General features: G+C 39.6%; 1 protein-coding gene across 1 annotated transcript; it reads left to right on the top strand.

The window, feature by feature from the left end:
* The first annotated feature begins 2831 nt into the window (after positions 1-2831).
* Positions 2832-26226, top strand: CUNH11orf97 (chromosome unknown C11orf97 homolog). Its single transcript, XM_069079753.1, has 4 exons — positions 2832-3238; positions 12373-12477; positions 22642-22767; positions 26113-26226. Exons 1-4 carry the CDS (start codon positions 2956-2958, stop codon positions 26115-26117), a joined length of 519 nt encoding a protein of 172 aa, XP_068935854.1. The 5' UTR covers positions 2832-2955; the 3' UTR covers positions 26118-26226.
* The last annotated feature ends 614 nt before the right edge of the window (positions 26227-26840 follow it).

The following is a 26840-nucleotide window of genomic DNA, read 5'->3' as shown; positions in this document are numbered from 1 at the left end:
AGTAATTTGCTCATGGTTACACAGCCAGGTGTTTCTGGGTGGGTGCTAAGTGTCTGAGCCCGAGATTCGATCTCCAGGTCATCCTGACACTGGAGCCGGTGCTCTTACTCGATGAGCCACCTGGCCCTCCCGAAGGATTCTTCTTTCTAGCTTAACTCAAGAGATTACTTCCATTAACTTCAGTAATTAATCAATCTTCTTTCTCTTTTCTGATCATTACTTAGGCAGCTAAGTGGCCCAATGGACAGAGTGCTGGAGTCAGGAAGACCTGAGTTCAAATATGGCTTCTGTGACTTACTAGCTATGTGATCCTGGGCAAATCCCTTAACATCTGTCTGCTTCATTTTCCTCATCTGTAAAATGGGGAGTAATAATAGCATCTACTTCCCAAGGCTATTTGTGAGGATCAAGTGAGATAATATCTTTAAAGTGCTTTGCAAACTTTAAAAATGCTATATGAATGCTATGATTATTATTACCTTAATCCAGTAAAAAAAAAAAAAATGGGGGAAGGGGGCATTGCTCTTAAGCAAATCAATCAGAGTTCCCTTGCTCTAGTTTGGTGACCATTCTAATTATTTTGGGAGGAGCTCCTTCCTGGACTGATCAAGAAAAAGGGAACTGGGATGGGTTAGAAATTGATTAGACTTGGGAGGCTAGGTGTTGCAATGAATAGAGCCAGGAGGACCTGAGTTCAAATACAACCTCAGACACTTAACACAAAAAAATAGCCATATGACCTTGGGCAAGTCTTTTAACCCTAATTGCCCTCCAAAAGGCACAAAAAAAGAAATTGATTAGACTGATTACATCATGAGAATGATGGAGACTGATTTTAAGCACTAGGCATTTTTTTTCAGAATTTATAGTAAAAGACTGACAAGGTTTTCCTTTCAGATGAGTCTAAGGATTTCACATGAACATATTTTTTTATTTTAGCTATGTCCCAATACTAGAAGTAAATCTACATTTCAGAGTCACAGACTCTCTAAGCTGGAGGGGACCTTACAGGACATCTATTCTAGTGACTACCTGAGCCAGAATCCCATCTATGACATCCCCAACAATTGATTATCCCCCCTTAAAGTTGGCTGGAAAAGAACTATGTTTATGATCTTTTTCATCTTTTCACTCTCTTCCTATATCCTCATGGCAGTGAATCTTAGGATCTGAAAACTATGCTATAAGAAATTTATCTTTAAAACATGAGCTTACCTGAGTTGATAACATAATCATTTTTTCCATTATGTTTTGCCATCTTAGGAGGAACCTGTTAAGGACTCCCACCCATATCAGACCTCAGTGAGTCAAGGGTCAGATATATTTTGTATCCCCTTGTCATGTCTCCAATTGTCTTTCTCTCTCACTTGCAGGTTCCATTCCCTGGGACTTCTCAAGCTTGTATCTATCACCTGTTGAGACCTCTTTCCCTTCAGCTTCTACTCTGTGCAGGGTATTTCTTTTGTTGAAATAGTCTACTTGTTGAATAGACTTGTTGAAATAGTTTACTACTTCCTCAGGAATCAACTACTCCTTGGTCTCAAGCTGTCCTCAGATCCACAAACAGATATTGCTGCTTTCTGTGAGTGGTCAAACCAATATATACCACCAAAATGTTTGCAAATATCAAGCAGACAGGTGCTCAGGAAATGCAACAGGACAAAGGGCTTTTCTGTTATCTGGAATGATAGTTTTGATAGGTTCTCCAGTTTGGTGGTCTTGGCCTTAGGGGAATGGGATCCAGAAACTGGATTTGGGTTTGGGGCATTCAAACATAAATTATCTGCACACAAGAATGCCCCAGGAATGCTCCACGGTTAAATTTGTGTTTTGACTAATCACTAGGATATGCCTTGGGATTTTATGTGGCCTAGAGATGCTTCTCTGAATCTCCCAGATTATCTATAGTTTAAGAGTAGATGTTCCTCAGTTGCTGTGGATCAAGCCTGTTGTCCTGTATCTAAAGTAGAACTGGATCAGCCTCCATGAAGTATGAAGAGATAGACATTTGGCAAAGGATCATAACCCTTTTTATAAGTCCTTTATGTTTTGGAATTCATCCATCTCCATGACCTTGACTTGACTCCAAGCTCTGTGGCTAATTAATTCACCGTGTGCCTTTCAGCAAGTCACTTCATTTCTCTAAGTCCCATAGTCTTGATGTGTAAAAGGAATTGTATTAGATGATTTTTAAGGTCCCTTCCAGCTTTCTCATTTGTGGCTTGTGTGTGCTTGAGTCCGTGAAGACGAGCAGTTCCCAAAGAAGGTGGTGATGATGAAGAGCTGTGAGTGTTTAGGACATGCTTTAATAAGTCAGACAGTTAACAAAGAAGCAACTCCTGGAGCAGATGCCCTCCTTCGGGTTTTCCTCTTGGAAGTCACCATGAACAAAAATTAAGGGGCAGGAATGGGGAACCTTTGGCCTCGGTCTGTGGCCTTCTACGTCCTTGGGTGCAGCCCTTTGACCGAGCCCAAGTCTTACAGAACAAATCCTTTTATTAAGGGGATTTGTTCTGTGGCTTGGATTCAAAGGGCCGAGCTTGAGGATCTACAGGGCCACATGCCGCCTCGAAGCCACAGGTTCCAGTAGTATAGGTGACAGCTTTCTGGGGTGATCTCCTAGGAAGCTGAGATCTTTTGATGTTGCCCTTCGAGTGCACCCCTGGCAGGAAGAACAACCACAGAAAGCCAGAATCTGGGTTAGACTTCTACCAAGACATCCAAGCCTAGTACATACCACGCCAGTCCAGCCCCGCTCCGGTGGATTCCCAGAGCTTCCAGGCTGGCCCCACGCACGCGCTGGATCATGTGACGCGCCCTCTGCTCCCCTCTTCCCCTCCCAACCTGGAAGCCCCCATACTCCGTTCCTTTCGCGCCGTAGGGCCCGCGCTCCCTGCGGTTGAGGCGCTTCATTCCCATGGCAACCAGCGTCGCGGGGAGGATTCCGCCGTCTCCATGGCAACCGGGGACGCCTCCTGCTTTGCTCCGCCGGAGTGGTGCTGCGAGAATAGTTCAGACGCGGCGGAGGTGAGGACCCTCGGCGACATGAGGGGAGCTGAGGCCGCGGTGGTGGCAGCAGCGGCGGCGGCGGCGGCCACCGTCATGCGAGACGAGGATGAAGACGAGGACGAAGAGGCGGACCGTGAGCAGCGGCCTCAGCCCCCGAAGCCAGCCGGGGTCGCGTGCTCCGTCTGTGGAGAGCTGAGCAGTGGGTGTCACCTGGATCGCAGCAAACCCTGTGAGTTGGGACCCTCCCCAGCCTGGGGCGCCACTAGCCAGACTGGGGAGAGGGCGGGGTCCCTCCGGCCCCCCAAAACCCAAGGGCGGTGCTTGATCAGCTCCGGCTGTGACCAGGACATCCTGGGATCACGGAATGTCGGAAGCTTGAAGGATCCCTGGAGAGCATCTCCACCGACCCCTTACTGTACAGAAGAGGAAACTGAGGCACCGTTCTGGAAGTGCTGGGTTTGAAGTTGGAATACTTGGGAGGTGGGAGAGAGATCAAGTGGATTTGATGCCTATTACAGGCTCGAAGGATCATAGGTTTAGATCTGAAAGGGGCTGTGTGGAGGGAATCTAGCCTAAAATTACAGAGGAGGAAACTGACAGCCAGGGGAGGAGAAGGGATTTACCGGGTCACTAAGCTAGTAAGTGGCAGAGCCAAAAGTCTAACCCAGATTCCCTGGCTTCAAATCCAGTACTCTCTAACCTTGAACAAGTCAGATGTCACCTCTGAACCTCTTTATTTGTGAAAGGAGGGTATTGAACTAGTTGGTCTGCAAGATCCTATCCAGCTTTAATCCCATAAAGTGTTTAACCCTCCCTTCCTCAGCATGAAAGAGAAGTGGTTTGCTCAGGATAACAGTTAGGAAGTGGCAGAGCCCAGACTTCCTGCTTGGGTCTAAATGACCCTAAGGTCAGACTCCCATTACCCCACCCCTGCAGATTTTTGGCATTTGTAACCTAGCCTTGTCAGAATGTCACCCTTGTGTTAATATGGTCAGTACTCTGATTTGATAAAGTGTTATGTTTCATCCTTCACCCTATCTGAGCAAGGTTGTCTGCTGCCAAAAACCAAGAGGTTTGCTTCCCAAATTGAAGGATTTGTCCCCAGTCCTATTTGGACCTACCAGAACTTATTGTTTCTTGATCTTACAATTATGTTGCAGCACCTATTTCTCTATAGGCAATCAATGCATGTTTAGGAATGATAATTGTGCAGCAATAGTCCAAAGAGGAACACAATAGTTTTCCAGATTTTCCAAATACTCTGCTTGATTGCTCCTCTAGAGAATCTTTCTCCCTCTGCATCCAGATTTCTGCAACCACTCTGCATTTGTGGCAGACCAGATACCCTCCTGAGACTTCATCAGAGAGGCAGAACAAATCACTGGATAATCATGAGAAGGCACATCTCTTTACATGCTAGCACTATTAGATCTAATAATGGTTCTGCTATTAAACCACCTCATTAGAGTGTGGCCCATCTCATTAGATACAAGTAAAAAACATTATGTCTTTGTGTCACTTTAAAATTTCTTAAAATTACGAAATATTTTTTACGAAAATTATCATACAATAGCATAAGTCCTTAGAAGGAACATTCAAATTTTTTTCAACTGTTGAACAGTAGCAGGGTCTAGTGGTAGGAACTCTTAGACTTGCAAACCAGGAGATTTGGCCTGCTGTCTGTGACTCTGCAACTAACTAGCCACACAATCTTGGAAAAAAGTCACCGAACTTTTCTGTGTTTATGGGGGGACTCCTATCTGCCTCTTGTAAAATGAATTAATGTAATACAGACTTGTGAAGGTACTTCAAAAGAAATGTTATTAGTTCCAGGAACAGTATTATTGTTAAGATTATTTTCCATGGGAGATGAAGTCAATTCATTTTCCATTAACTTTCTCCTTAAAATTAAAAAAAAAAATTTTTCTCTCTTCACATTTTATTATATATTACATGTATTCTATAAATCAAATCAGGTTTTCAGTTTTCATCTGTAAAAAGGAGATGACACTTGATGAAAAATGGTTTTCAGAACATTTCTTCAAAGGGACAGAAAAATAAATGGTCTTTTGAGCCTCTAGGACTGACAAAAATGAAATGAAATGAAAATATTTTCATGTTTAACTTCAGTGTCTATCTCATGACACACTGGACCAAAAACTTCCATTTGTCTTTGTATCCTCAGTACCTAAAACAGTGTCTTGTACATAGAAGCTGCTTCATGAGTGCTTCTGGAATTAAATTGAATGCACTTAGTGTGTAATTGCAATTATTACATTGTAAGCAATTTAGAAGAAACTGCTTTGTAAGTGGTTATACTCACCTGCAAAAACAGTCCTGAAATCCACCTACTTCTAGCTGTATTCTTTGCTCTTAGAATCACAGAAGCTTAGAGTGAGAAGTTACTTTAGGTTAGAGGTCACCTACTTCACCCACCCACTCAATGCCAATATCTCTACCTTATGGAATCCAGAGACTAGAGTTGGAAGGGACTTCCAAAGGGACTTCAGATTTCATCTGCTCAATCTCCCAAGTCCTGCCAATATCACCCACAAGTGACTGATCATCTAGTGTTCTAGTCTCTTCTTGAAAATATCCAGTAATTGGGAATATGCATCTTCTTAACCAAGAGGGCCATTTAATTTCCATTCTGAAAAATGAAGGGGAGAACCTCTAAAATTAGAAGAGACTTTAAAGCTATGGTCCTATAATAATTGTTAGGAACTGGTTTCCTTATATCCAGTCAAACTCTTCCTGTTTAATTTCTATGATGATTTTAATTTACCCCTCTGAGGCTAAACAGAACAAGACTAGTCCCTTAAACATGATAACCCTTGCAAAATATGTGATCACATTTTCTTCTTGAGGGTAAACATCTCTGGCTCTTTTCACTGATGTTTTGAATAGCACTGTTTCAAGGACCCTTACCATTCTAGTTGCATTACCCTGGAGAGGTGATGACCCCTCCATTGCCTGAATTCTTCCAGATAACAAAGAATTTATTATTTTTTATTTTTTCCCCTATACAATACTGCCTCTGTGGACTCAAAACTAAACACAATACTCTAGTCATTAGACTAGAGTCTAGTGCAAAGTACAGTGGAAGTCACAGAAGCATAGAAGATTAGAGTTCTAGGGACCCTAAAAATTACATTTAAAGACCATCATGTCCAACCAGAGAAGTTAAGTGACTTTTCCAATGTCACATAGGTAGTTAGTGACAGGACCTGGACTAGAATTCACATCACCTTCCTGCCCACCATTCTTTCCATTGCATCTCCCCTTAATATATACCTTAATATTGTGATAATTCAGTGGAACTGTAATCTCATTGCCATGGCCATTCCACCAAAGGCACAGTTCACCATCCATCCATACATGCCTTCTCATTATGAACAATTCTTTTTCATGTTCTTCCATAGATCCCTACATATAAGATGGTAGAGATCTTTTTCTTTTGTTATTGTTGCTGAGTCAGTTTTTCAGGTGTGTCCAACTCTTTATAATTCCATTTGGGGTTTTCTTAGCAAGGATATTTGAGTGGTTTGCCATTTCCTTCTCCAGTTCATTTTACAGATGAGGAAACTAAGGCAAACAGGGTGAAGTGACTTGCCTAGGATCATACACAGCTAGTAAGTGTCCAAGGTCATATTTGAACTCATGAAGATGAGTCTTCCTGACTCCAGGCCTGGCACTCTACCACTGTTCCACCTAGCTGCCATTATTTTTCTGGGACTCTATAAATTTAAAATTTGGGTTTACACTCAATCTTCTCATCCTGTTATCCCTAATTACTAATATATGAGTCAGCCACTTCTTCTGATCACATATTTCCTGTATGGTATCCCTTACTTCACTTCTTATGTATAGATTATCATTGAAAATATGCTATGTTCTACTAGTACTTGGCATGGGTCTCCCTATCCCCCTTCCTATCAACTGCAACTTTCATTCTAAGGAGATTATGTTATACCAAGACTGTACTATAGAGCATATCTAGAAAAAAAAATTTGCATTAAAAATAGACATTTATGCCAGGGAGCTGCTTAGAATTGTTGAAAACAGTGATGTAAAGTTCAAATAAAAATGAAGCCATTATACCACACATGAGGATCTCCAAGCCACAAATATTGACCTAGAAAACCACATATTAACATTATCTATGACCTACTGTATTTTTATTTCTCTCATTAAATATTTCCCAATTTCATTTTAACATGGTTGTTTAACACCTTTGATTTAAAGCATCACACAGTTTTCCAACTCTAATCCAGTCTACTCTTTTCTGCCTATTCAGTTCTGCATACATTTGTACAGATTAAATCATCAAACCATGAACTGTACACTTTATACTATAGTTAATGGAGCCCAAGATTACATTAGGGTTTGGGATGTGGGGTTTGGGTTTTGTTTTCTTTTTCTTGCATCTATTGTACATTGCTTATCTATATGGAGCTCTCATTTAAATAAAACCCATAAGTCCCTTTAATATGTATTCTTGTTAAATCAGGATTCCCATACTATACTTTTGTAGTTGATTTTTGGCCCGAAGTGCAGGCTTTTATATTCATCTCCACTATATTTTATCTTATTAGTCTCAGCCCATCATTCTAATCTCTCAAGACTTTTTTGAATCTTGATTATATTGGCTATCATATTAGCTATCCTTTCTGTAATTTTATAAGTATGTTTTCTCCTTATCTAAGTCATTGATTCTTCAAAATTTGAATAGAATTGGGGCCATTTCAGAGCCTATCAGTCTCGTTGATTGTGGTGTTGATACCACTAGAATTGAATTATCCCCCCCAATCGATTATTAATTGATGTTCATAAATCCACATACCTTGGTCAGATTTGTTCAGTCAGGTACAAATTCACCTTCATGTGCTATTATCAAGTCTATGTTTCTCCAACCTGTCCATGAGTATATCAGTAGAAATATAGAAAATTAAAGTTAAATTTAAAATAAAATGAAAATAGAAACTAAAATTAAAATTCTTTATATCTGTGGCATTCCCTTGATCTTGATAAGAATCTTGATAAGAATAAGAATCTTGATAAGAAAATATGGTTAGTTTTCTATTACTTCTATTACTTGACCTTGAGGAACCTATGATGGCCCCAAGTGATCACCCTTTCTTTTTCTTTTATCCATCTGTATTTTCATCACAACATGAAGATTTGGGGATCAAAGAATACATAATTGTTTAAAGTGAATTGGAAGATGTTAACGGAGAATTTTCAGAATACAGAATTGCTTAACACTTATTTTGCCTCTGTTTTCTCTGACAAAATGGTCATTAAGAAGCTAAGATTCAAGATTAGCAGGGGGATGATAAGACAGTATCAGGCTGCCCTTGATGATTTCAGTTCACCAGGTCTAGATGAATTGCATCCTAGGACACTGAAAGAATTGGCAGAAATTATTGCTGGACCATTGTTTTGGGTTTGTTTGGGGTTTTTTTGCTTTTTTGGAGGAGGAAGGCAGGGCAGTTGGGGGTAAGTGACTTTCCCAAGGTCACATGTCTAGTTTTTTGTGTTAAGTGTCTGAGGCCGGATTTAAACTCAGGTCCTCCTGACTCCAGGGCCAGAGCTCTATTCACTGGGCCACCTAGCCATCCCCTGGACCATTGTTAGTGATCTTTAAAAGAACTTGGAAAACAGAAGTACTATAGAGCTGAAGTAAAGTAAATAACCCAATTTTCAAAAGAGGAAAGAGAATGGAGCCTGCAGACTATTGGTTTGTGAGGTTGGAATCTAGAGATTTCAGTGTATTTTCATTTAAGCAGAGAGTGAGACCACCTACCATAAGTGTGGGCTTGGGGGTTTGGATGAGGATTAGAGGAAAGAGAAAACATCTCGAACAATATTTCTGGAGAATGATATAGGAATTTGATCAGGATTCAAACATAGTTTTTCTTGACAGACAAAAAAATGAAGCAAATTAAGTGTTGGATAACTCTGCCTTCTCTCCATCCTCCATTGTTGTCTTCCAACACTTCACCTTTTCTTTGATCCTCTTCTTTCTCACAAGACATTTTCCAAGCAGCTGAAAATTCTCACATTGAAATGAAAATAAAATATATGTAAGGGCTTTGATTTCTTCTTCCTTGTAGACATACTATTTGACTGAGGACCAGATGATCTCAGAAAGACTCATCACCAGAAAACTGGATACCAGGCGAAGAATTACTTTGCCCAATTCAGTTCATGAGGACTGCCTAACAAGGCACAGAGACTGTGATATAGAACAGGGGGGAAAGGAGTCACATTGATGAATTCCTGAATCCTTAAAATATTGAAGCATTTAAAACTATTTATGATGATAATGCTAAAGTCTCTGATCCAGGGCTGCTAAGAAAGACAGAAAAGAGATCTGATTTCACCCTCTAAAAACTAACAGTATATTAATGGACGCTACTTAACAATCCTTGCACTCTATCCTGATCAAATCCTATCTTGTTCCCAACAGAGATTGTTCTAAACCTTTTCTTCTTTCCTCTAATACCCGATGGCATCACAGAACCCACATTTACAACAGATAATCTTGCCTTCAACTTCTTTGAAAAGACTGAGGTTATCCAAAATCAGTTCCCTCACCTTCCCAATTTAATTCCTCAAAATTTATCATCACCTTCCTTCACTTTCTCCCTCCTTCCCTCCAGCCACAGAGAATAAAGTATCTCATGTAACATCAGCTCTAAACTTTCCACCTTTGCCTTTGATCTCAGTCCTTCCTACCTCCTCTAGGACCTTCCTCCAGTGGTTACTACCTCTTTTTCATACATTTGCCATCTCTTCTCTTCCACTCCCTCCTGGCCATGTTACTACACAAACTCAGATAGGTCTCTTCAATAGTTTAAAAAAAAAAACTTCCCTTGACCCATCTATCCAGATACTGTTCCAGCTCTTTTTTCATCTTCACTATTAAGCTTATAGAAAATGTTGCCTAAACTTAGTATGTCCATTTCCTCACTTTCCTGCTCTCTCAATAATAACTTGAAATTTGACTTTAACCCCACTACTATAAAGAAACTACTCTCTCAGAGTTGGCTAGGTGGCACAGTGACTACAGCACCTGCCCTGGAGTCAGGAGGACCTGAGTTTGAGTTCAAATTTGGCCTCAGACACTTAACACTTACTAGCCATATGACCTTGGGCAAGTCACTTAACCCCAATTGCCCTGCCTTCCCCCCTCCAAAAATAAAAAGTAAAAAGAGAAACTACTCTCTCTAAGGTCACAGTGACCTACTAATAGCCACATTAAATGACATTTTTTCAGTGTTGGGATCATAAGATTGTAGATTTAAAACTGGAAAGGACCTTAGAGTAACCATTGAACCTCATTCTACATTTTATGTATTTTATATTTTCTCATTTTGTAGATGAGGTAACAGAGGCACAGAGAGATTAAATGACATGGTCAGGATCACACAGCTAATAAATGTCTGAAATGAGATTTGAAATCAGGTCTTCCTGACCTCATCTACTGCCCTGTCCACTATACCACATTCAGCTTTTGACATTAGTGACAATTCCATCCTCCTGTATATTTTCTCTTCCTACTGCTGCTATGCAGGTAACTCAGGTAGGCTTTCCTAATTCTGATCTCTCTTAGAAGTTACATACTAGAATTTCCAGCTTTCTACAGAACATCCCAATGGATGTTCCACTAGCCAATTTCACGAATTCAGTTTATGACATTATTCCTCCTATCTCTCCAGCATCTGTCATATCACTTTATCAAGTCCTATTGATTCCATCTCTGTAACATTTCCTATTCCTATCCCTTTTCCCCTAATAATTAATATAGGTCCTCATTAGGCATCTGAAGCAGCTAGATGCAATAGGGACAGCACTGGGTCTGAAATCAGGAAGACCTGAGTTTAAATCTGGCCTCAGACCTTTACTAGCTATGTGACCCTGGGAAAGTCACTTAACCTCTCTATGCCTCAGTTTCCTCAACTGTAAAATGGGGATAACAAGAGTACCTACTTCACAGGATTGTTATAAAACTCAAATGATTGGTGGCTAGGTGGCGCAGCGAGTAAGAGCACTGGCTCCAGTGTTGAGAACACCTGGAGATCGAATCCCGGGTTCAGACACTTAGCACCCACCCAGAAACACCTGGCCGTGTAACCTTGAGCAAGTTACTTAACCCCAATTGCTTAGGGGTGGCCAGGTGGCTCAGTGAGTAGGAGCACCGGCTCCAGTGTTGGGACGACCTGGAGATCGAATCCCAGGCTCAGGCACTCAGCACCACACCCAGAAATGACTGGCCGTGTAACCTTGAGCAGGTTACTTAACCCTGATTGCTTAAAAATACAAAAAAAAAAAAAAAACTCAAATGAGATAACATTTTTATGGCACTTAGTACAGTGGCTGATACAGTTATCCCTTCCATATTGCTACTTGCCCCATCAGTTTTGATATATTATGCATCAGCATCAGAAATTAAATGGGAATTTTGGGCAAACCACAGATGAAGGCCAGCAGATGACACAGAAAAAGTTTAAAAACTCAGAAATGTATAGTATTATATAATATCAACATATATTATCTCTTAATACCATAATAATGCAGTCTTCTTCCCTGGTACAAAGGGAGGGCCAATTGTATGCAGATTTTCCATATCTCAGGGAGCACTATGCCCCTAACCTCCCATGATGTAGAAGGGATAGTAGTAAATGTTTGATAAATGCTTATTTTTTCCCATATACCATGACTATGGCAATACTTTTCCTAACAAGTCTTCCTGCTGCAATTTTTTTCTTATTCTAATCTCTCTTTCATACCACTGCTAGATTATTCTTTATGCATAGACTTGATCATGTCACTTTTCTACTAAAAAAAAATTTCAGTGGTTCCTTATTGTCCACTGAACAAAGTTCTGACTCCTTTGTGTGGCATTCCTGGTCCTCCACGCTCTGTTTCCACACACCTTTCCAGCCTTATATCATATTTCTTCCTTCCATACCCTCTACGCATGAGACAAACTGGAGTTTTCTACCCCAAAATACTACTTGCACTACCACAGCTCTACTCCTATGCTATTGTTCTTTCAGAATACTGAAAGAAGTAGGTAATACTCTTGGTAGGCTAAATATACAGCAACAAATAATCTAAGGCTGTATGAAATGTTCACTAACCACAATGAAAATAAGTGCCTCTATGACTAAGTTACAATGCAAGAAATGTACCAAAGATTGAGACTCTGGGACAAATTGTTCATTATTTATATGCAGATGACATAACTTTAAAAAATGATTTTGTATTGGATAAATATGTATAATTATTGGACAGTTAAACAACATGCATTTTTTGTTTTTAATAGTAAAACCCATTTTGTTAATGTCTTAATAGGGAAAAAATTCCTATATTGTGAGCCACATAAGAGAATTAAAGAAGTTCTTGAAGAAGAACTTTTTATTCAGAGAGATGAATGCCACATCAAAAATCCATCTGCAGGTAAAGTCTATGCCTAATACTAAGCATGTATTTAGGAAATGAAAACTAAGCTGTTCATTTGAGAATAGTGTTTCTGCCTGTCTGGGGAAAGGGATTTTGTTTGCTTTATTTTGTTTTTCCTGAGGAATTATAATTTCTCACAATGATTAAATTTAAATAACCAAAAAGACTTTGTGTTTTAAAATGCAATTAAGTTTTTGTATTTAAAAAAGTCTGTTAAGTGTTAACACTTTCCCCATTATATTTCAAAAGCACTTAATGATCATTTTAAGCAGTTTTTTAATTAAGTGGAAAATATACCATATTCTGCTACCTTTTAATAAGTGTGACTATGAGCATAATAATATAAAGAACTTACATCATCTAGATTGGTCAATGATATGACACACTCACATATGTTTATATGTTTTAGTTGAAGCTGATTGATAAATCTTACTGATGGTTCTTTAGATGACCATCCACAGGTGTTATATTTAAAACCTTGCTATTATGTGAACACCTGCTTTTACATTATTCTCCATCGCTAAGTACTCGGTATAGTTTTTGATTTATAGTATTATTGTTAGCTTTGTTAGGAAAAGTTATTTCTCTATTTCATATGTGATATTAAAAAAGTTTGTTTCTATCTTGGAGTCAAATTTTAATAAAATAACAACTTTCAAATTATGTAAGCCCATGGGGCAATGTTATTCAATTTACAAAATTTCAGCTTGCATACATTTTCCAAGAATTCATCTGTCTATGAAGTCAGGCACATCTATAATGTATACTTACTTATTAACACCCGCTAGAGGTCGCACAAATTGTGTTTTCAAAGCAATTGCAGTTTCAGGGAGGTTAGGTTTACTTAGGTTATGGAATGCACAAACCCTTTCTCCACTGGTTTATGGGGCCAGAATAGGGGGAGAAATTGGGGTGAAAATGCAAAACACGGAGCCAGCATCGAGAGCCATAACAAGGTAAAGAAGGTCAGAAAAGGGACAGGCTTATTAGGACTAAAACGGGCCATAGCAGGAACAAACCATGAAAACTAATAGTAATAACACCGGAACAGCATTGTGGCTGCCATTATTATTATTGTTGTTGTTGTTCAGTTGTAGCTAACTCTTTGTGGCCCCATTTGGGGTTTTCTTGGCCGAGATACTGGAGTGGTTTGCTGTTTCTTTTTCCAGCTTATTTTACAGATGAGGAAACTACGGCAAACAGGGTTAAGTGATTTGCCCAGAGTCACACAGCCAGTAAGCATCTAAGGCCAAATTTGATGAGTCTTCCTGACTCCAGAACTGTCACTCTTATCCACAGTTTCCCTAGCTGCCCCACTTCCGAAGGAACAATAGGCAACTGTAGAGGTATTTGTATCTTTTCCATTAGTATATAAAAGATTTTATAAATTCTTTAGATAGACTAGTTAGTTGAGTGGAAAAAGCAGAGATTTTCTCTGCCTCCGTACAATCCAAGTTAATCCCACAAATATTTAAGTGTTGAATATATGCAGTTTGTATTTTGGATACAAAGATAAAATGAAAAACAGGAATCCTCCACAATACAACATTTACATAGCTGAATTATATAGGGGATCATGAATTTAGAGCTGGAAGGAAACTTAGAGGTCATCCAGTTCAACCACCTTCATTATAAGTGTGAAGGAATGGAAAGCCAATGACTTTTTCCACAGATAGTGAATAGGTAGGAATGTGAATGCAAGCCATTTGCCTCCACATTCTTTTCACTGCCCCACACTGATTGACATCGAAAGGGTTTACAAAGTGGTTCCCTTAGAAGGTGTCACTTGCTGGGAACTTTGAAAGGAGCTGAGGATCCCAAGAAGTGGCAATAAGGAGAGAATGCATTCCAAGCCTGTAGGAAGGCAGGGGAAAAGGGGTGGATGTCTGATACGGCAAGCTGAGTTTGGGCAACAGCAAGGAGGCTAGTTTGTACTAGGAATAAAGCACCTAAAGAGGACATGAAATAAGCCTAAAAATAGGCTTGAGTCAAGCTAAGAAGCTTATATTTTATCCTAGAGGTAATAAGGAGCCGCAAAGGTTCTTGGGAAGGGAATCGGCATAACCAAATATACTGTTTGGTTATTGTGGTGATTGTGTGATGGATGAACTGGATGGCTGGATGAATTTGAAGGCTGTTGTAATAGTCCATGCAAGAGGTGATGAGGGTCTGGATTTTACATGTAAGTAAAAAGAAGGGGATGGATGCCTGATAAATTGTGAAGGAATAATCCACCAGACTGCCAGTTGATTGGATTGGAGGTCAGAGATAAGGAAGAATTGTGGTACACTCTGGAGAGATAGGCAGTTCTGGAGGAAGAAGGGGAAGATAATGAGTTCCATTTTGTACATGTCAAGTTTGAGATGACTGGGGGGATTTCCACCTGAGCATATTCAACCAGCAGCTAGTGAAGTGGGACTAGAGACTGGAATTAGATATTTAGATTGTCCAGTCATTTTGCATAGACATGATAACTGAACTCAAAGGAGCTGATGAAATCAGAAAGAGATGGCACAGAGGGGGAAGAGAAGAGGGCCTAGGGCAGAGCTTCTGAGGAGATATGCCACTAGAAGGACTATACAAAAAAAAAGGTGGGGGAGGATTTAAGAAAGCTAGAAAAAGGAAGATTTGAAAGAGCTTCTGTGGGGAGTGTAGTAGAAGATTGATTTGGAAGAAAAAAGGGATCTTTATGCTGCTGTGAAGACCTAATTGATATGATAATGTAAATTTGTAGTGGGTCCATTAGCTTGTTTGAATGCTGCAAAGAGTAGGCTGAGATGATGGAGATAAGCTTGGATTGCAGTTTGACCAGATGTGAATGGAGATAAGGCTAGGGGGCCAGGCTGTGTATGCATCCATTCATAATAATAACAAAAAACATTGATTGGCCATGGTAAGTTTCCTCTTCCTGAAAAAGAAATGCAATCTTGTGATAAGATTTTTAAAAAATGAAAATTTGAACCAGAAAAATACATGGGATTCCAAGAATAAGGAAGAATTCAGTAGATTTCAGTATTCCTAATACCTTCTTGAAGTTCTTCCTTCCTGAATACTTTGTCTCAACTGCATAAAGGTAATATTAGACTTTCACCTAGGAATTAAAGGTTTCTTCACTACTAAGCCATTGTCTAAGTTTCTAAATTTCTATATACAACTTTAGGGTTATACTTGCTCATATTTCTAAATATCTCTTTTTTTTTGTCCTAATTAATGATTTTATGTGGGGTATTTCCTTTGTGAAAATTCCCCAGCAGTGAAGATTGGCAACTCATCTACGACTTAAGAGTGTTGTGCTTTCAAAATCCCAAGAGTATTTAAGCTTTTTCCCCATCTAACTCCTGCAAACTAGTAAATGTCTTGAGAAAATGGGGCTTAAAAATTCTCATTTTCCATAGTTTTAGACTGGTTTTTCTCTTGTTCTATGGTCATCTTCCTTCATCGTCTTATTTGGACATGGAGGTGAGTCTGGGTTCTCAAAGGCTATGTCAGTGGACCACAAAGTATGGCAGATTCTGCCAAGCTAGAAAGGCCTTGGGTATGGGCCCCTGATAGTCTTTATGTTGATCATGCAAGGTCTAGCCTAGCTAAGCTTGGAGACGTTCATCACCAGGTGGGGTACAGGATGATAAATTGTTTGGCCTTAACAACTCTCAAAGAGCAGCTACCAAGGCATTGAGCAGTTGCATTATGTATCAGTGAAGAGAATACCCAAATGATGAAATATTTCTCTTGCTCGTGACAACATCTGGGACCTTGGGACCTTTTGAAAAGTTTCTGCTAAATCAATAACTTTTAAAAACCTCCCATTCAATAAGAGAGACTAATGGTAGGAGGTCTGGTGTAACAGAAAACCATTCCATTTACCTTGGCAAGCAAGAGGTTGCTTAGACCTGACAGTTTGAGGAGTGGTCAGTTAGTATAGGTTGGGAAGACTAAGGCATCAGAACCCTGCCTTTGTTGACGCTTAGGTTGATGTGCCTTCTCTAAATCTGGCTCGAAGAAATAATGTTAAATCTTCAGCCTATCTATCCTAAGACATATGATAGAAGCTATGCCAGCCTAGAGCTTTGCATCAAGGTTCTCCCAGGAGAAGGGCCAAATAACATTTCCTTCATTGTGAGCAAAGCAATGTAGGGACTTTGCTTATAAGGGTGAGGATAATGTCTTAGGCAAGACTTTTAACTTCACATTTCTGCCCCAAATTGGAAGGCCTTAGAGAAAAGGTGGTACAGGAGCCAGCACTTCTGCCAGAATGTTCAAATACAAAATCCTCGGTTTGGCATTCGAGGTCCTTCATAACCTAAGTCCCCCACCTATTTACACTTTACTCAAAGGAGCTGATGAAATCAGAAAGAGATGGCACAGAGGGGGAAGAGAAGAGGGCTTAGGGCAGAGCTTCTGAGGAGATATGCCACTAGAAGGACTATACAAAAAAAAAGGTGGGGGAGGATTTAAGAAAGCTAGAAAAAGGAAGATTTGTTTCCCCCACCCCCACCTCATACTCTGCCATCACAAGACACTGACCCCCCCCCCCACCCCCACTCCCTGGCTCCTCAAACAAGATTAACTTCATCTCCTGACTCCAGGCATTTTCAGACATTTTCACTGACTGTTCTCCATGCCTGGAATTCTCTCCTCCTTCATTTCTGCCTCCTGGCTTCCTTCAACCCCCAGCTAAAATCCCACCTTCTACAGAAAGCCTTTCCTACTTGCTCTCACTTCTAGTGCCTTCCATCTGTGGAGCATTTCCTTTTTATCCAATATATCCATGTGGTCTCTCTCCCGTTAGACTGTGAGCTCCTTGAGGGCAAGATGTGTCATTTGCCTTTCTTTGTATCACCAGTGTATGTGGCATGTAGTAGACATTTAATGAATGTTCATCAACTGACTGACTGACTTCAGTGTACAAAGGGATAGAGGAAATAATTGGAATGACCACAAGAACAAACCATTCTTTCAAGCAAAGCACAAGAAGGAAAACCCTTAGAGATTACTGAACACGACAGTGCTGAGACAAGCCATATAGGTCTGGTATTGTGCTGAATTACTGACTAATCAGCTAATTGTAGCTATCCTGGTAACACCCCTCACTCAATACCAGCTGACAGAGGGGGATGTCCATGCACTCAGTTCCCACCAGACACATTTAGAGGACAGCTCACTCTGCTCCCTCCCAGGAACCCTCTCCCCACAGGAAGACTTATCTCTAAGGCACTTATCTTGAGTTGGAGTCTTCTCCTGCCCCTTCTAGGCCTACCTTTTGAGGACAGGGATTGTTTATCTAAACTCTATCCCCCCACCCAGCCCCTAGGACACAGCAGGCACCTGAGAAATATTTGTTGAATATATGAATAAGTGAAATAAAGGAATGAGTGAATTTGCTGCTTGGGCGCCTAAAAGAAAAGATATACTTTTTAAATATAATACCCCAATATCCTTCTTTATGCAAATTGAGAAAATTTAAGAGTGCTACTGATCAAAGTATATAGCTATATCAACATAACTGTCAAGCCAAAAAGTCTCTGAGGATAAATTTATATTACTTTTTAAAATGTTTACAAAAATCAACTAATAGACCACATTTATATTATGGAAACATATAGTACACAATTCTAAACTTTTTTTTCTACATTAGTCAATTTTTACAATGCAGAGATGATAAGCAGGGAACCAAAACATGAATCTATGATCATACTTGTCTTTTTGACAAAATCAGGTACACTTTTCTAGAAATGTCAGGCAGAAATACTGGGATTGGTAACTCAGGCAGTTCAGGATATGTAAGAAACACAAGCAGAATAAAAAAATAAGAATAACATTGGATTCCAAGACTCAGTAAAAAGTGTCTGATTCCTGACCCTTAACTTCCTGCTTCTTGTCCTTCCTTGCTCAAGCTCTGCTTGAATTCACAGGGGAAAGAGGTCTGAAGTTGGGTCAGAAGAGCCGGTTCTGCCACTTCATAGCTACAGATAGCTATATAGGCAAATCTCTTCATCTCTCTCCTCTCCAGAATCTTTCTAATCTTCCGTTTACTCATCTGTAAAATGGAGGTAACAATAATATTTGGACTGCCTGCCCCTCTGTATTTTTGGAAGCAAAGTGCTTTGTAAACCATAAAACAGTACATGTGCTGTCATCTTTACTGCTGAATGCTTACTCAGCTCACCTCTCTCCCTCACTGTGTCCCTGATGCCTTCTTTTTGGACTGGAAGAGCTGTGCATGCTCACCAGATAAGGAAACAGCTGCCACAAAGAGTAAATCTCCTGCCCCTTTTAGACCTGCTCAGATACAAAGGAGCATCTTTTTTTTTTTTAAGTAATTGGGGTTAAGTAACTTGCTCAAGGTTACACGGCCAGTTATTTTGTGTGGGTGCCAAGTATCTGAGGCTGAAACTGATACTGGGTCTCCCAATACCGGGGCTGGCACTCTTACTGCGCCACCTGGCCGCCCCTGAAGGAACATCTTTCACAGAAAACTTTATCAAAAGCACACAAGCCAAGTGAGTTTTCTTGTGTCCTAACTGCCCATTCCCTAAACACAGCACAAGAGGCACCATGTTTCAATCCATATCTGCAGCTATATTATTTTTATATATTATTATATATTATATAATTGTTATATTATTACATAGTGTTTTATGCATTTGTATTTGTACTCATTCTTAAATACATTCTTAGAATGTATTTAGAGGCAGCTACTGTAACTGAGTCCAAAAGAGTACAAATGAACTAAACCGGACTTCAGATTTATTCCATCTGATGCACTTTAATCCACCTTGTGCACAGCACCTTGCTTAGTCCTAGGGAGATACTATGATGAAAATCACCGCTCCTTACGGAAGCTTAGCACAGTCCTATCTATCTGGAAATATTAAGGAGTCTCAAGGACCATCTAGTCCAAATCCTTGGTTCTATAGATGAGGAAATGAAGACCAGCAGGTTCCCCAATATTTTACAAATAGTGTCAGAGGTAGAATTTGAACTTGGATTCCCTTGACTCCCAGATTGATGCCCTTTCTCTTGTACCATGCTGTGTACATAGTTCTGTCCTGTATTTTTTAAACTGACCCCTACATTCCTTCACAATGTATAGGGCTAACCTGAACCTATTTCCTTTGTTACTCCTAGAATTGGGAAGCTAGGTGACGCAAAAAGTAGAGCCCTGATCTTGGAGTCAGGGGGACCTGAGTTCAAATCCATCCTTAGATACTACCTTGTGACCATGGGCAAGCCACTTAAACCCTATTTGCCTCAGTTTCTGCATCTATAAAATGATCTGGAAAAGGACATGGAAAATCACTTCAGTACTTTTGCCAAGAAAACCCCAAATGGGGTTATGAAACCTTGGACATGACTGAAACAATTTAGGAAGCTAGGTGACATAGTAGAAGGAGCGCTTGGCCTTGAGTCAGGAAGACTTATCTTCCTGAGTTCAAATCTGACCTCAGACACTTACTAGCTGCAGAATTGTGGGCAAGTCACTTAACCCTGTGTGCCTGTTTCCTCAACTATAAAATAAGGATAACAATAGCTCCTACCTCCCAAGATGTTATGAGGATCAATCATATGTAGTTACTATATAATTAATAGCCTAGCTAGGTTGGCTTCACACTTTAACCCTAATCTAATTTCCTTTGTTACTCCTAACTGTGTCTATTACAATGGGCCCTTAATAAATGTTTGTGGACTGATTGACTGAATATGGAGGCCATTATATGAAGGCTGGTGATCAGCAATTTTCTACCTCCTGGCAGGATAGAAGAAAAGGAAATTGGCTTGAATTGCAGAAAGAGATTTAGGTTAGATATAAGGAACAACTTACACATTGTAAGCTCTTTTCAGAAGGAAGCTGTGGAGTCACTTTCCTTGAAGTTGTTTTAAGAAAGAATAAAAACCTGCCTTGTTAGATTGCTACTGTAGGATTGTGCTTGCAGATACTCCATTTACAAATTGGAGAATGGATGAAAAGTGCAAGGAGTTCAGTTTTGCAAAAACAACACAGGCCACTTATTCAGCTGCTTGATGTCTAAGTGACTGAGGGATGTCAGTGACTGTTTGATATTGTTAATGATACCTACATTTCCATAGTGCTTTACGGTTGACAAAATATTTTCCTCCCAACCCTGTAAGATAGACAATAGCTGTAACGATTATTATCTTCATTTTACAACTGGGGCTCAGAGAGATTAAGTGATTTAATCCAGGTTCATAGCTAGAAAGTGATGTATTATGTGAGGAACCACAGAACACTGTCTTTAGTTAACCCCAATGGCTCCCAATTACTGCTAGAGTCAAATACAAACCCACTTTATTTGGCACTCAGACCTGGTCTCCATCCTACCTTACCAGCTGTATTATAGATCACTCTCCTTCACCCCCTCTACTGTCTGCCAAACTGGCCTTTCTGTTCTTCACTCACAACACCCTTCCTGCCTCAGTTCCCATTCATTGCTTGGTGCCCATGCCCAGAATGCCTCCTTACCTCTGCCTCCTAGAATCCTAAGCTTCCTTTGAAGCTCCACTCACATGCCATTTCTTGCCATTCTTTCTGGATCCCCCAGTTGTTAGCACCTTCACCCTCCCCATTCATTACCTTGTACATTTTTAGTATATACTTATATATATATCCCTGTAGTCTGCTACAATACAATTTAAGCTTCTGTGGCCAGGGACAGTTTCTTTATTGTCTTTGTATTACTCAGAACTTGTCAGGGTGTCTAGCCCAGGGATGGCGAACCTGTGGCCTCTGGGCCACATGTGGCCCTCTAGGTCCTCAAGTGCAACCCTTTGACTGAATCCAGACTTTACAGAACAAATCCCTTCAAAAGTCAAAGGGCTGCACTTGAGGACCTGGAGGTCACAGATTCCCCACTACTGGTCTAGCCATGGAGGAGGTTCTCAATAAATGAATGAATGATTAGTTGACTGATGATGAAACATTCTTGGCAACATAAAGCATTTTAGAAACCATGGGGAGCATATTTATTTAGTGCTATATTTATTAGCCCCAAAACAAGACAAACAACTCTTTGTGTTTCTTTGGATATGCCCATTACTCCCTGATTTCCATAGAGATGGAGTGTTCTGGACTCCCCATAAGTCCTTTTTGTCTGTAATACTTTTAAGACAGCTGCTCCTTGGAGTTAATGCAAGCTCCATGAACAGATTACTAAATTATATTTCTTGAATGCAGCTCTTGGCCTGTGAGTGTTACATATTAATTTGTCCTTGTATCTGCATATATTGTAGGTATTGCTTCTCAAAAATGCTTGCTACAATTATTTTAAAGCATAGGCCAAGATCTAGAGTTTTCTTTACTTCTCTCAATTTAAGGATTTGCAAAGATTCTTGGATTCATTGGAGAACTGGGTATGGTCACATTTGGCCGGATCACTCATTTTTGCAAATTATCATTTTGCAAATCTTGCTTCCAGAAATTAAATCAGAGTCAGAGAAGTCATGCATGACTGCATGAAATAATTCCAAAAATTACTTCCTAGAATTCTATGCTAAAATTAGATGAAGGTCACAGAAATGTGAATCTTTGGGGAATTCTGTGAACACATGATATGCTTTGCCTGAGGTTTCACTTAATGTAATTTAGTAATGTTAGGTACACTGGTTAGCTCTACATATTTATTGGTCCAGAACTATAATTTCAATGGTGGAAGGAACTTATCATGAGGAAACTCCCTTCATCAAAGCAGATGAGAAACTCTCCTCTTAGAGAACTACCTGGAATACCAAGAGGTTGTGTCATGCCCAGGGCACAGAACAGTACATGTCAGGAAAGCTGGGAAACCAAGTATTCCTCACTCTTAACAGCAGCTTGCTCTCCACTATTCACAATTCCATACTGGCTGCTGAACCATTATATTTATCACCAATTTTTGCCCTATATGTTTTTACTCTGATTTTTATCCAGATTTATTGACAGGCAAGTGAAATTAACTAAAATTTTTGAAAATACTTAATAAGAGCTTGTTAAATGAAAATAACCTTATTTGCTTGATTTAATAAGGAGACCAGTTAATTTAATAACAAACTAAAGAATCATCTAAAAACAGTAAGAGGTTTGGGGTTTTTTTTTTAATTATTTAGGCTAGAAAGCAAAACAAGCTGAATAACAACTCATTTTATTGTTTTAAAAAATACTGACAGTGGCTCTGGAAGGGATCTGGAGCATTAAAAGGAACTTCTCCATGGGAAGCTTGAAGCCAGGATCACAGAACAAAAACAGTTTACTTCCACAACCTAAATACTATTCCAGACATGGAGGAATAAGAAGTAAGATAAACATGATTGTTTGATTATGAACTAATGTGATATGCTCTGTAGTAGGATAGCTTTGAACCAATTTTTCCCCTTGATTGTTTCCATTAATTAAAAAAAAATGTTTAGTGCCATCTATTTTAATTTGATGTTCAAAATGTAGCACAGTTTACCTGTTTAACATCTTGGTGCAATAGGCATTTATACAAAATTATATTCATTATTTTCTTTCAAATGGGCTTTCAGGAACACAGTTATCATTAGAGCCTAATAGAGGAAGATCCCCATATTCACTTTCCTCCAGCTTACCAGATATCTATGATCATACCATGTAGAAAGTAATAGGGGCAGAGACTGCCCTGCTTTTATTACAAATAAACATTGTGCCATAAAAGGATGGGTAATGTCTTGTGCTGAGTTGATGGCAATACGGCAAGTATGGAAATTGCTGGACTAAGTAGAGCCCTTCCTCTGGCAGTGAAGTTAGGAGCAGGTGTCTAATTCATTCCTGACTCTAATAACCAAGGTTCAAGTGGCTGTAGGAGAGGCCAAAGAGGAACTACCAGAATTTATAAGCTAAGCACAACTTAGGTTCAGGCAAAGGCCCATGATCTACATATGCTGGGAACACAAGCAAGGAAGAGTCTGTGAGTGTAGGGTTGGCCACATGGAGATGTGAGGCCAGAAAGTATATCTTCAGCTAGGAAATGAATCCAAATGGGGGGGGGGGGACACTCAAATGCTGCTGAGCCCTAAACAGTTAGAGACCTAAGATATCCATCCAAAGGAGTTGGGAAGGCTCAGCAGAGGCACAAATGGCACAGTAGGGAATTGATTAATTGGGTCAGTAGTCTTCTACTTAATGTGTTGGTTTCAGAGTCAGGAGGAAATGAATCCCAGCTCTGCCACATAGGGCAATATCCTAACCCCTCCTCCCAATGCCAGTTAGGCTAATTTTTCTTTAAAAATTATCCTTGAATCCCAGTAGACTCAGTAGATTAAAGGCTTAGGATGCAGACATTACTCCCTGAGTACTCAGCTCCTAGGAGCTTCAAGGGTTCTCTGGATCAGGAGAGTCAATTCAGTTTCACTCAGCTGAATCAGTTCAAGATGTTCTCCAGTGCCTATCCTTGTTGAATATACTTCTTCTGGTATGATTAAGTAAATCTCTTTATTACTATTTTTTTTTTTTTTGCTTTTTGGAGGACAATTGGGGTTAAGCGATTTGCCCAAAGTCACATGGCTAGTAAGTGTGTCAGATGTCTGAGGTAACTCAGGTCCTCCTGATTCCAGGGCCGGTGCTCTATTCACTGTGCCACCTAGCCACCCCTCTTTGTTACTATTGAATGACCTCTAGTGGCTCATTTTCTTCCACTATCAAACCTAAGCTCCAAGAGGACTAGCCTAGGTCAGACCCAGCCCAGACCTTGGGCAAATCCATTTATTAACTTTGGGGGGATAAACTACTCAGTGAAATAAAAGGGTTGGATTCCAAGGTCTCATCTAGCTCTAAATCTCTAATCATCTGAGGTCTACCAATCAGGTAGACAGTTATTATCCAGTTGCCCACTGACAAGTAAAAGGGACCCAACCTGAACTTCAGGATCAAGAAATCCAATTCATGAAGAGCTGGGATACCAAGCAGAATACACTATCATTGGGGAAATTTAGACTTGTTCACCAAACAAAGCAAGATCCCAAAAACTGGTTAGTTAGGGTTAAAGGCAGGTGATCCAGAACCTGGGGTACAGAGGTCCAAGCAGAACTCACCCATTGCTGAGCTGGTGAGCTGCTGGCCCAGAGTTTCTTGCATCTCCCTAAAGTCCCAGAATCGAGGATTATGGAGTCCACCTGGAAATTAAATAACCTAGCTTCCAGGGCTAGAGAGATGCAGGGGTAATGAATCTAGGTTAACCCTTATACTTAGCTCCCTCAAGAAAATCCCTTAGACAGAAGAAAAATTACCCAAAGGTAGATTCGGCTACTGTTTGTTGCCTGGATCTCTGGTCTATCAAATAATCATTCACCCTCTCCCCTTAATTTGTTATATTCCATTTTATAGAGTGCAAAGTGTTACTTCGAAGTCTTAAAAAAATAAAAATTTTAAGGGAAATAATTTTCTTCAAAAAATGTCTTTATGGGGGCGGCTAGGTGGCGCAGTGGATAGAGCAATGACCCTGGAGTCAGGAGGACCTGAGTTCAAATTCGACCTCAGACACTTAACACTTACTAGCCGTGTGACCTTGGCAAGTCAACCCCAATTGCCCTGCCTCCCCCCTCCAAAAAAAAAAAGTCTTTATGAATAATTTGTATAAACTATAAGAAAAAAACAATTCAGTATATAAATGACTCAGTTTATTATGTTTGTGTCTTTATAAATTAATTTGAGTAATCTTATATTAATCATAATAACATTAATTAGTATTCTTATCCCAGCCATCCAAAATACAAATGAACTTTGTCTATAAATACCATGACTACACCAAATATGTATTTCACTGTCAGTGCTAATAGGGAACAACCGAGGGATGAAATCCACAATGTAAAATCATCATTTTGGTGAATGGATTTTATCAACTTGCTATGTGCTCAGCATTTTTCCTATACTGCTGTGAAAACTCCTTCCTACAATTTTTTTTTTTAATTAAGCTTCTTTCTTTAACCAAAGCTGTCAAATAGACATGAATTGAGATAAATTATCAATATAGTCCCTCCAGTACTGGTAGGAGGAAGAATAGCCAGGAGGAACAAAGAACTTCAACCTTTGAATCATCAAAGTCTTTTGTAGGTAGAACATTGGCAGTTAAAGTGAAACTTTTCCCCTGCTGCTGTCATGCTTGAGATTTTGCTTAGATTTCTTATCTTTAGCGGGTAGCTAAAAATGCACTGATCACTGAGTTTATATGCTGAAGTTTAGATTCCCAGAAAACTAACTTTTCTTGGGACCTTGTCTTTCTGCTGCTCACCCTGTTTCCCAGGGTATATTGTTTGTCCTTTTGCACACACAAAAAGAGTTGATATGTTTCTTGCAACATTCATTATACACCTTGTTTCTTAAAAATAATCATTTAGAACCAGTGTAGCATAAGTATAGCTTTTAAACATAATTGGATTATCAAATGAAAACTATTTACCTCCACTTGGCTTTTATTATTACGTCCTTTTTGTATAGGCAGCTCAATTCATAAGGTAGTAACATTGCTTGCTCATTGAGCATGGTTCCTATAGTTTGATTCTATCAAATGAGTTTTCATTTGTTGAGAATAAAAATAAGAATTGCCTCAAAATATGATGGAGCAAAATTTGGTGCATCTTTCCAAGCAAGATATTTACTTATTTATTCATGTTTCTTTCCTCTAGGATAAGTAACTCTCTTCCATTGAGAAGTCACTTCTCTTGATATCCCAGGAGCTAAGAAGAAATCTTAAGTACATACTCCAATCTATTTAAAAAAATAAAATGTTTTCGTCTATATTTCTCTTGCTGGTAGTCATTTCAGTCTTTCCTCTAAACATTCCAATTTCATGAAGAGGACCCAGCCTGGATCCACCATGATAAGGAACTGTAGGAGGACAGAGGACTTTTGTGAAGGAAACATTTGAATTTAAGTCATGATTGGTAGACATTATGTATTTATTCATTATCCCTTTGCACATATATTTTCACATGTTCACAAACTGATAGTGAAGATAAGACTGCTATGCATAAAATATAAATGTTCAGTCATATAAGTTAAAAATTGCACTTAAATGCAGAATCAGGGCTAGTTTTGAAAGAAGTGACTCCCTGACACTTAACTAGGCATGTGACCAAGGGTGAGTGACTTAACTTCTGTCTGCCTCAGTTTCCTCATCTGTTAAATGAGGGCAATAATAATAATACCTATAGTCAGGGACGGCTAGGTGGTGCAGTGACTAGAGCATCGGTCCTGAAGTCAGAAGGACCTGAGTTCAAATTTGGCCTCAGATACTTAATACAAAAAAACTAACCGTGTGACCTTGGGCAAGTCACTTAACCCCAATTGCCCTGCAAAAAAACAAACAATGCCCATAGTCACTGTGGGGCTCAAATAAGACTACGTATGTACA

Source organism: Petaurus breviceps, unplaced genomic scaffold, assembly GCF_028583685.1.
Source record: "Petaurus breviceps papuanus isolate PSGF00001 unplaced genomic scaffold, PetGlider_PUasm1.0 91133, whole genome shotgun sequence".
Classification (NCBI taxonomy): domain Eukaryota; kingdom Metazoa; phylum Chordata; class Mammalia; order Diprotodontia; family Petauridae; genus Petaurus; species Petaurus breviceps.
This window is presented reverse-complemented; position numbering and strand designations above follow the sequence as displayed.